Genomic DNA, 12072 nt, shown 5'->3' with positions numbered 1-12072 from the left:
TACCCCTTTTTCATTTCCATAAGGGTTCAACTTCGAAAAACGCTCACATACGTGCTTGTTTATTTTCAATAAGTGATTTGTTTACCGAATCCCAAATCTCCAGCTTCAGTGAATATAGAAGTAGTTACCGTTATCATTCGAGAAAAGAACATATATATACCCCTTTTATTATATATGTGCATCATATATGAACAATATATACAATCATACATATCTCTATACTGATTGAATTTCGAAAAATGCTCACACGCGTATTTGCCCATTTTTAATGAGAAGTTCACATGCTGAACTTTACGTAACCAATTTTAGCAACTCGTGGAATATGGCATTCTTTTAAAAAAATGTTACCTCACTTCTACCCCGTTGGGATTAGTATTTCCAAAATTCTTATCATATGCCTACGTCGCATAATCAGCATGCTGCTTAAATTTTACGTTTCTAGATACAACGGTTTGAGCTGGGCGTTGATCAATGAATCAGTCATGTGACATATATTATAATGTGTTTTATACACTATTCTGGTTACTAGATAGTAAAACTGCATGTCGTAAGAATACTATAACTTTAATAAGAGTAGAAATCAAGCATTAAATAAAGATTTCAACTTGATTCACTATTCAATTCACAAGCGAATTTTGTTTCCATTGAATACTACTAATTGATTTGCTGGAATCATGCAGTGAGAATGCCTCATGCAGAGACTGCATTGATGCATAGCTCCATTTCAGTTTTGATTCATAAATGCATTTCAAGTGCTTCAATATTGGCACTCTGCGCCTTTTTTTCTTCTCACAAATAAAAAACGTTTCAATGGATATCGACTTTAACTCTTCGCAGTGAAAGAAAACTGTGGACCTGCTGAGCATCTTGACAAAAGATCAATTGTCACGCTGTTTTGAAAAATGGGAAACGCATATACAACGTGAAGATATAGGGATTGAGAGTATAGGGATGAAGAGGCACAAAGACTATTTTTATCACACCAGTCCGATTTAATACTAGAACAACCAGTTTCTATCGTATACTGAAATATATTGCAGATATAATTTAGATAGATATATTACAGATAATTATAGTTGAAATAGTACATTGACTATATATAATCAAGTTCTGATCTCAAAATTTTATAGGCATTCATTTTTCCTTTAAATCGTATATGTTATTAATATATGAAAAAGCGTGGCAAACTATCTGTCTAACAAATTTAGTAGTTCTAATATTAACAGCCAAAATAGTATCTATAATATACAATAAAACTTTCTCTTGATACATCTCCACAAAATCCTTCAAAACCCAGTTCTAAATAATCTCCCAATCGAATCAATCGTGCCATTGATTGTTCGAAGTTCGAATACGTTTATTGCTCTCGATTCTATGCGTATGCCGAAGCATTTCCTAGTGAAAGAATGAAATGTCAGAACACTCGTCATCCCGGCCGTCATTTCCGATCGACCGGTGCAACTAGAGCGATTGCAAATTCGACTGGTGCTTGACCTACCTTCGGCAATTAATGCAGTCCAAATATTCGGCATTCGGTGCTTTCATAGGCTTATGGACTCGTGAATAATGGTAATCGCGGTCGCGTAATGCGATAACAGAGAAATTCCGCCGATGTTTCTTAAACGACGCCAAATTCCAAGCTGCTTCCGGCTTAATGAGCGGCACTCAAGCAACAGCTGCTGCTGCTTCAAAATATTTGCGCTCACGAGTTTCACCGTTGCAGACTGTATCGATATATTCACATAGTCCGACGACGCACTTCAATTATGGTAACTACAAGTTTTGCACGTTCAGACATTCAATGTTTCGTTCAAAATTAATACAATTTAAAAGTGCACCCAAATAGCTAGCATACATGGTACGTAGTATAGTTCTCGTGCACGATAATTACGAGAAATATATCGTAATGTGCTAACACGGAGGCTTAGAAGGATGATAATAGTTTATATGTATATAGCGATACTCGTTTGACTCTACTTTCAATCGTAGCCCTTTCTAAAATAGTAGGTTAATGAGAAAGTAATGTGAATATAGAAATTACTTAACTTACTAACATTTCTCTTTATATTTCTTCTATTTGAAGAATTCTTCTATTTAAAGAAAATGCCATATTTGGAGAATAAGGGATTTTTAAACTCAGAAAAGGATCGAGAGTTTTTTAGGTACGGAACACCCTTCTTATAAAACGATTTTATCGTAAAGCGTCACATATAAACCATTTGAAAATGTTTTTTTTTTTAGTATAATAAAAAATCTACATTATTTTACTTCCAACTAAAACCTAGTATTTCTGAATTTTCAGTTAGAACAAAAATCGAACCATGTTTATTCACAGCATCGATGTAATAAATAAAAAACGAAGAGTGAAACGCGCTGTCGTAAATAATTGATAAGCAAATATCGAGTAAATCGGTTAAAAAACGCTGGCCAAGTTAATCCCGTAGAACATCGATCGAGGGAGTCGCAGGTGTACGAGAGATCGAGCAACAACGGACCAACGTCCACAGTCCATGGAATATTTTTTCGGACGCGATTAATAGAAGGACCCGTTGGCCGAGCAGCAATTTAAAACCACAAGAATAAAGCTCAGTTGGCCTCACTGCTCGTAGGTACAATCTAGGCAGAAATAAACAGTGCAGCCTGTCTTGTGTATTTAAATAACACATAACTGCTTTTTATGTTTGGGTCCCTAGTAAAACGTTAAATTGTTTTGCCAAGTGGAACTTCAATGGAAGAGAATTGTGTTTGTTCGTACTCGTTATCGAAGATAGACATGCAATGAATCAAATTGAACCTATTGTAATGTTTCCCAACCTTTTTTCAGAGCCCGCTTTCCCAGCCATAGAAGAAACATCTTTAGCCCCTTAACGTTCCAATAAATTTGACAAAATCCACTTGAGATATTTTTCTATTAGTGCGCTGAAAATCCTCAATTAAAAATGTTTAACTACAACGAACATCCAGAGAACACTTCACGACCCCCAAGGAATCTATCTTTTCTTTTTAACACTTATCACGACGATATTAAAACGATTGTATTAATAAGCTGCCAGACAACGTATCGTAGGACAATATAGCTGGATTCTTAGGACGATATTGAAGACAGAAACTGAGGCAAAACCCCGCATCGTCCCATTATCTCCACACGCAATAAACCATTCCAGCCAGCTCCTCCGTCTCCGGTCGTCGGGCTTCTCCACCCCTTAGCATTTCCTCTTCTACATTCGTCTCTTGAAAAAATATCAGCCGTTCTCTCGCTACACTCTGGCTTCTACCGTCCACAGTTTCTCTTTCTTCGAATAATTACAGAGCCATGCAATTCGTCTTCCGGTGGCCGAGCTTTTTTAAACGGAACAAAGATACGGGATGTAAATTAGAGACACCGTGAGCTTTCGTGATTAAGCCGCCGCGCCGCGCAAGGATGGAAAAGGATACTTCGATCTACGAAGGCGAAGCAACTCTGTGAAAACGAAGAAGAACGTGAGAACTTCGTTCGAGTACGTATTGGTGACACATTTGAATCCGTTTCTCATTGACGAGGAGATATGCTTCATCGGAAAGAATCCTACAAATGATTATTCGTATTCAATTCATGGTTCATCTTGGCGAACGAATCTAACCTAGTTTCTTCGTTCTTTAATTTAGTAAGGACGAAAAATCAATTATACAGGTTTCGGAATTCATTCCTGGTTTATCGTGCCGTGTTCTCGCGTTGGAATTTCAAACTTCTTGGTATCTGCCTGATGTGTTTTTATTCGCGCAAACTTCACTTTTCCCTATGGTCTGATGTTATTCCTTTTCCTTTTTAAAGAATTGCTGGTTGCTTCTGCAGTTACTATTGCTTCTACCGTCATTGCGTTACTTTTTTAACGTTTTAACCGTTCTTCGTGTCCTTGCGTTGCTACTTCTTCGATAATCCAACTTGTTATTATAGTATCTTTTATAATGTCCTTCTTTTTATTGCAAGAATTCCATTTCTTAGTTTTACACTTTTCTATGGTTCTTCTGTTGTTACGATTTCCTTTAGAATTTCAAACCCTTGCTTTTGTAAATGTAGAAGGTTCCTTTAAATTACAATTTCATCGCGATAAAGTGAACTTCAATGAAAATATTTACTGGTTGGGGAACTGTAGAAGATGATAGATTATTTTCCATTATTGATCGCAGACGGATACAGTCCATGGAACTAGTTGCAATCAGAAGAGAATCCTTAGAAATGTGGACACAATAGCCAACTATATATGGTGAATGTTGGAATCGATTTTGGAGAAAGTGACTACCTACTGACCAGTAGTGACCACTGATTGACCACAAAATGGATATTGTCCATGGCCAGTAGTTGCGATGAAGGAGTAGTAGTGATAGTACTAGTGGTAGAGGAGGTAGCTCCAGGCACTCATAGAAATTGAAGGCACAGGAATTATTTAGAAGCCCGTGTGAAAAATGTGCTTTTACTCATCCATCCTTCCGTGAACTCCCGACGAGTGACGCTTAACCTGGAATGCACCACCACCCTGCCATCGTCTAATGTTTCACTGTATCTTCGGATTTCAGTCGACTATTCTTTAATGAGGTACACAAGGACATGTACAGCTGTAGAATTATCGATTTCAAATCTTGATTCTCACACATGCAACGATGGTTGCAAATGCTGCATTACTTGCTCTCTTACGTTAAATTAATGTTATCTATTCGTTTGAGTACTCTTACATAATTATATTATTATATATAATAGTATCATTAATGAAATTCTTCAGTCGCCAGACACAAGTTACCACAATCGTAATAAATTCGTTTACATGGTAATAGCAAATATGGTGATAAAGGAAAAGGAACTTTACAAGCAAATTTTTCAAGCTATGTAAGTCATCTGAGTACGGTGTTTGACGTAAAGTTGTAAAATTATAAAGGAGAAGTTCATTTGCCAATAGCCAATATCAAGTGAAGCGGTTAAACCTATTACTCTCGATACTAAGGAAACAATAAATTAATAAATACTGTACAAACATTACAATGACCGATAAAGTCACAAATCAAAATTTATATTACGTTGAATCGATAAAAAGACAAAGTTCCTTAGATAATGCTTCAAGAACTTATTTAAGACTACTACATAAAGCACACTTTAGTTGTGGTTTGCTCCTTATCGAGAAAAGTAGGATGCTATATACGACCCTGGGGAACCGTGCCTCAATCGGTATCGCTACTTGCTACTTTAATTCGAACTTGGCCATATCATAAAAGCTAATGTTGGTACATCGATTCATCCTACTAATTTTCTCACCAAAATCATTCCCCATCAAGCGTTCAATTAGGAAATAAAAATACGGTGGTGAGGTGGGCGGAGGGAGGGGGGAGGTAAAAATCGGTAGCGTAAGCAAGCCTGGAACTTTTTCAATCGCGTTTCAATTTCCCCGCGATAAAACGGAGTTTAAGGATGGAGGGGGTTTATAAAACTCGTCGGAAATCAGAATGCTAAACGGACCGAAAAGGACTTACTTAAGCGATCCGAAAGCGAGGATTCGCCGTGGCTTTAAAGATAAGACCCCGGAACATCGAAACGATCCGACCCTCGTCGTTCCGGCGCGTAACTTTGAAAATCGTCCCGACGTGAAAGAACCGCGACACGGAGTGGGAAACGCGAAAGCAACGCGCGTGCAACTCTCGAAGCCCGCCGGAATCGATCGAGCCCGTTCTTATTCGTTAGAATGGCTTCTGCTCTTACTCGTCTAGAGAAAGTAATAAGAATCTCCGCCGAGGAGGATCGACGCGAGGATTTACAGCGAGCCAATCGTTTGCCCGTATAAACGTTTTTCAAATATACTGCCGAGCGGGGAACGTGCTGGGCCTCCTCTTGGCCAATAACAATATATATTTCCGCCTTTATCAAAGCTATTTGTCTTCGAATTGAAAAGCCGGGAATGAATTCAGAAAGGGCGGAGAACCTATGCCAGGAGCGATCCCGAACGACAACAGAACGATCTCTCTTTTCTGGCCAGCGTCGAGACGCTCGATTTACGACTTCTGGCTGTGAGACGTCGTCGGATTTATCTTCCGCTTCACGCGCGCGGATTAAACAGGCTAAATAAAGCATCCCGTATACCAGGGAATACGGTTAAGGAAAATTCATTTTTCACCTGAAACGTTATATGGCGCGTACGTGAGAAAAATTTAGTATCTAACCGCGAAAGGCTCAATCTTCACATCCTCCAACCACCGAGGATCACAATTCGTCTTGGGGACACATTAGCTCCTGATACATCCGAATAAATAGTTTCTGACCGATTCCGTTAGAATGAAATTTCATTTTAATCATCGGGCTCGAAGCGGTTTTAATTCGTTTTAATCGATAAACGTGATACGTTTCGAGTGGTAGACTGTAGGAAAAAAGATAAAAGATAATCGAACGATGGAACGATTCGAGGAGTTCGCAAAGATAATTGAGTTAAATTATCGAGGTAAAGGGTCGAAGAAGGTAGGTAGAAATGTTAAAATCATTTGCCTATTTTCTATTAAAGGCTGCTAAATATTAAATCTAAAAAATAAGTTAGCGAAAAGAATTGTTCATTTAATACCAACTTGTTTTACTCTCATTTGCGAATTGAAATACTACTCATGTAAACGATTTCTTGAAACGCTTAAGACGTTCCGTTTAAAGTGAACGTATCCTTATACGTACCTTTATACGTATCTTCTATAATTTTATATATGTATTCAATGTTTCCTCAATGATTACACCGTACGATAGTAATAATCCAGCGCAACATATTCCGCTGAAAATGTTCTTGACGTTTCGACGACGGATCAAGCGTTCGACGGAGAAAACAGTTTCCGACAAAAAATCGCATACTCGCCCCGAAGCAGCCTTTTGCTTTGAATGAAGCCCACTAGTTCAAAGCAAAAACAGGTAGCGGCACTTTTAATTAATACACCCGATACTCGGCTGATGTCTTCATTTTCCGTGCGTGATATTTGCCTGGCACATGGTAAGCAGGTCACGCGAATGCGAACAGTTCGCGAATCGCCTTTGCGTTAAGTCGATTAGAAACGTGTACGGGTATGTATGTTCTCCTTTGCCATAACCGTGTCACCAGTTTATCGAATATATGCCGCGGTGGCAATTCATCCGCGAACGACTCGTTTCAGTTTCAGCCAATATTTCAACGTCCCTCGTGTAAAGAACACTCTAAAACGTTCCCAGGGTTGCAATAGTCTCGACGCTCGTTCCCGCAATTTATGAAAACGATGTTCAACCGGAAAAAAAGATCGGGCAGGAGAGGACGAAGCGAACGATTAAATATCGCACGAACAATTAAGTTTCAGCAAAGGAAATGAAAGGGCGGAAAAGATCTCGGTGGTAGATTGTTGGTTGGCAAGGAAGCGTTTAAATTCTAGGACACGCTTCGCCCCGAGAATCGTAAGGGATTCTAATCAAAGAGGATCTTGTTCGCCAGCTAATTGAAAATCAGCCACCGCAGACTAGATAAACATTTATTACGCAAACCTCTGACCGCCGAATAAATTCAACGAATCCTCGATCGTTACTGCGTTTTACAAACAGACTGACACGCAGAGTTGACCGATGATTTATCGCGGGGATAAAGTGGATTAAATTAATAAACGTAGACTCGAATCGCCCCTTCCCACGGTCAATAAATAATGAACCTTTCACTTCCTGGCTACAGCTACCTATTAAATCGTATAATACAAACTTGCCAACGAACGAAACGCTCGCGTTTGCTGGTCGTTGCAATATGTCGCCACGTAAATGTTGCGATTCTTATATCACTGTATCTACACTTCTATACATAGAGGATCGTTTAAACTAGTTTCGCTCGATAAACGTTGGAACTATAATTCAGATTGATCGACTTCATCGTTGCAACGAGAATCGTGAAAAAAGCGACATTTCTATTAACGCATACGCGCGTTTGTTCCAGATGAGACGGAAATTTGAAATCGCAGCCCTTTACTTCCTTTTGCTGTCGATCACTTCCACTTACGTCGTCTCTGTCGCCGGTTACAAGGTGAGTATCGAAGCCTCTGTGTGTTACGTATACATCGTTTAACATAATTATCGTGACCTCGACGTTCGGCACGAAATCGCTTACCCGGGGAAAGAACAGCATGGAAACGACGGAATCACGTAAAATCGTTCCGTTTCACGCTAAGCCGTCAGCCAGGATAGCCTAGCCATTCGTCTGCCACGAAAACGCACAATATTCTACTGAGCAGATTTATGGTTCAACCTCGTGCACCCTTCGAAATTCTTTTTCCCGCATCGTCGCCTTTTTGCTCTTCGCGGTGCACGAAGTTATCGACGTTGAAGGCGAGAGCTGAACGCAGGTAGACAGGACGAAGAAGCAAGAAATTACCAACAGCTCGAATACTCGAAGGAATAAAAAGCGAGTGGGTTTGTTTCGTGAAATTCTACCAACAACGGAATAACGGTGATTCATCGTTTCCTCCGTTTAATCCTACGTTTAGTTAGCCCCTCGCAAAGGAAAAAAATGAATCGAGGAGATCTCTGGAAAATGTGCCCATAAGTTTATGGTAAACATACATACATATATACATTCCGTCCGTTAAAACATTTACTAAAACGAGACATAAGTCTCAAATATTATTAGAAAATTATTAAAACATCTAAGAATGATTATCTCGTTTAAAATCTTACATTGACATAGATAACACGTTATAGAATTTTAAGTATAGTATAAGATCATTAAATACTTGAATTCTTGTTAAATTCTTATTTATTTTGTAAGTATAAAAAGAACAAAGTTAGGGAACTAAAACTAAAATTTCTTATCTTATGCAGCCTTTTTCCACGAATCTTCTCGATTGTTGTAAAGGAAAATATTGATATGAAGTGTATTTAGCTTATACCTCTTACACGTGTCCTTCCGACTGTTCCGACTGTACTGAATGTGGTCAATTACAATGGGATTCTACTGCAGAACTTCCACAAAGGATAGGCAAAGAATCGTCAGGACATTGTCAAAGGTATTCCGCGACCCAATGCACCAACGTATTTCAACATTATTCACCTGACGACCCACTCTTCGAGCAAGAAATGGCATAACCGGTTCCTTCCAATAGATTCTAGCGTACAGTGACCTATTTACAGTAACGGTAATAATCGATCAAACTCAAATATGATTCACTAAAATAGCGTGCATTCTCTATGGCAGCAAGTTATTTGGAATAATGACCCGAAAGTCAAAATAAACGCGACATATGAAATGCGTGTTGATATCAATCGTCACTAATTTGAAATTATTTATGCTTATATATATCAATGGAAACTGTGGTTACATTCATGTAATATATATACTAGGTCATAATAATTTTCGAACATATACGATTTTATCGCTGTCGTTTAGATAAATTTAGAAGGAATAAATTTACCTCTAAGAGACGTACAGAATTAACAAGGTACTTTTAGACAATTTTTTAAACATTTTACTTTCACTTAATTTTCACGTTTTCCTGAAGTTAATAAAATACGCTCGTACATAGATGACGTAACGTAAAATTGAATGTTAAAGATATTCGATTATGTAGAATTTAGGATTGCCAAATTACTAAGCTCAATTCGAATCCCACTAAAATGGTGTAATCCAAATGGGATATCATTCAATTCCAATCCTGGGCTGCTTAATATGTAATATCAAAATCCTTCATAAACTATATCAAGACAGATTACCTTAAAATAAGACCAAGAATCGAGCAATTTCGAAATTGAAGAATTCATCATGAATTATCTCGGAACGAGAGACGTATACTATGTAGAAACGATATAGCGCGGTCGTAAATTAAAGCTGGGGTTAAATTAGGGAGGATTAAAACGCCTATTGATGTAATCACAGAATGGTACGCGTTTTGTAGATGAAATTTAATTCTTCGTCTGCGAAAGTTATTTGCAAATTAATATTCTACTCTGCTCATATTTCTCTTTTAAACCTATACTGTAATTGTGGTATTAGTACAAATTAATTTATATTTGTTAAAAAAATAGCTTTTGCAGAAGATAGAAAGAAACAGTTCCAAGTTGACATTGTACAATTCTGAACGAAACTCAAGATCCTCGCCTCTCTCCAAAGATATCTCCAATTACATGCTTCGCCACTCGAAACTCTAATCCCCCATAAATTTTGCAACCATGCTATATCATTTTCACAATATCTTAAATCCCTCTAAAATCGTAAAACTGCAAATCGACCTTGGGACCGAAGAATTCCCAGAGAATCTCGAAGTTAAGAAGATGATTACAGACTATCTTAAAGTCCAAAGATCCGTCATGAGATCAAAGTATATCGACTCATCTTACAGTATCCTGAGATGGTTTACCCTCATCTCATGGTCGAAGGCCACGTATTGTTTGGGTTTAGGAACGTTGAATTCGGAATGACCGAAACACAACCCTGGGGGTAGATTAAGATGAGTCTCTCGACCACTAGGTAGTCCATGACAAGTTCTTAACCCTGAGGCAGTCCAAGAAAGGTTCTTTCAACACCGAGATTGTCCTTGGCAGTCCCCTCAAGCCTGAGATACTTTCTGGCAAATCCCTCGACTCTGGATTCGCCATGAAGCCCTCGATCTTAAAGCGATCTGTGGTAGGTCTCTCAACTCTAAATTGATCCAATTTGAATCCTTTGACTTTGAGACAACCTCGGTGTTATCAATTCATATCGCGTTATATTATCAAATCCATGCATTAGAATGGCATACGTTGTCCTTCTTTCTTCGTCGTCAGAATAGAACAGCGGGATAGCAGAATAGAATTTTTTCGCTACTTTTGATTCCCTAGAGAATCTAGTCCAAGTTATACCATATAATCCGTTTCTCAAGTTCTCTCCTTCTATCGGAACCTACGGAATCACAGCATGGACATCTGACTTGCCGTCATTGCTGCACGAGCGGCTGTGCTGACCATTCCGTTAATGTTGACCGGAAGTGTTTGTTCTGATGCATGTGCACTAGTATGCTAGACACCACTTGTCTCATGGATCGTGTAGCGTTGTAGTCCAACATAATTGTTGGCGTGCCAGAATTTACCCAACGCATAGGTGGTTGGATCGGTGCCGGCATTTGTCCCGTGTACGTCCTCCAACATGCGAGGATAATTCGCTTCACGGCCTGAAGCGGATTTGATTGCACGACACCCATGATAAATGTAAATGCAAACAACGTCTGACAACTGAATTCGAGCGCAGCAAACTGGCTAATTTCCATAGCTGGTTGTTCTTCTGATTTCGATCCTAACGATCTTCTCAGACAACTTTCGCTCGACTGCGTTCCATCCGCAAATAATCTTCTCCCACTGCTATTACTCGTGGTTCGTCCGAGTGATATAGTATTATCAATTAATTATCGTCCTCGTTCAAGAAGTTCCAAGCCCACGGTAAACACAAAACGTTCGTACGCGACATTTCATTATCTCGGGCGAAAATAATGGCACGATAATTTCGTATAAGGAGCGTACTTACGAGCGTTTTTCGTGGCAAGGAACATTCTGCTGTTACTTCTAATACCCGAACTAGTTCCCTCCAACTTACCTCTTAATGAACGTCCAAACGTGTACCTGTAACACCTTTTCGTTACATTCGCTTCAAGTTCGCCTCTTATACCGATTACTTCTTTGACAAAGAGCTGAAAATTTCCTCCAACGAACGTTCGAACGAAATGGAAGGGTCCTCCACTTTCGCGCGATAAAATTGCACCGATTTTCACGAACGTGGAACGTATTGTTAAAATCCCGATACGCCGTCGGCTGCACTGTAATCAATGGCATCGGCCACGCTGACAGCGTTAATCGATAATCCAAAATAACACGCGTTAATACGGCAAGTCGTGGAACCAACGAAATAGCTGGTCGTAATTGGATCGGACACAGTGTCGGACGTATCTACCGAACGTGTGAATGTATCCTTGCCTCGAGCGAAATCGTAATTTTTCCAAAACGAATTGGCTGTTTGCGTTCAGGTGATCGATTTGATAAAACTTCGTAGGAAAGTGTATGAAATACGGCTCGAAAGCTGAATGGTACGAGAAACAGAAATCGCTAGT

At 39.1% G+C, this 12072-nt stretch overlaps 1 protein-coding gene across 1 annotated transcript in view; it reads left to right on the top strand.

Annotated features, from left to right (window-relative positions):
- Window positions 1-12072, top strand: part of Fstl5 (follistatin-like 5) — a 47337-nt gene that overhangs the window by 25080 nt on the left and 10185 nt on the right. Inside the window, exon 2 of the mRNA XM_069123595.1 lies at window positions 7941-8027. Coding sequence (XP_068979696.1) covers window positions 7941-8027 — 87 coding nt within the window. The remainder of the gene's footprint in view (window positions 1-7940; window positions 8028-12072) is intronic.

This window comes from Bombus flavifrons, chromosome 11 (genome assembly GCF_040668555.2).
Source record: "Bombus flavifrons isolate JBK064 chromosome 11, iyBomFlav1_principal, whole genome shotgun sequence".
Lineage (NCBI taxonomy): Eukaryota > Metazoa > Arthropoda > Insecta > Hymenoptera > Apidae > Bombus > Bombus flavifrons.
This window is presented reverse-complemented; position numbering and strand designations above follow the sequence as displayed.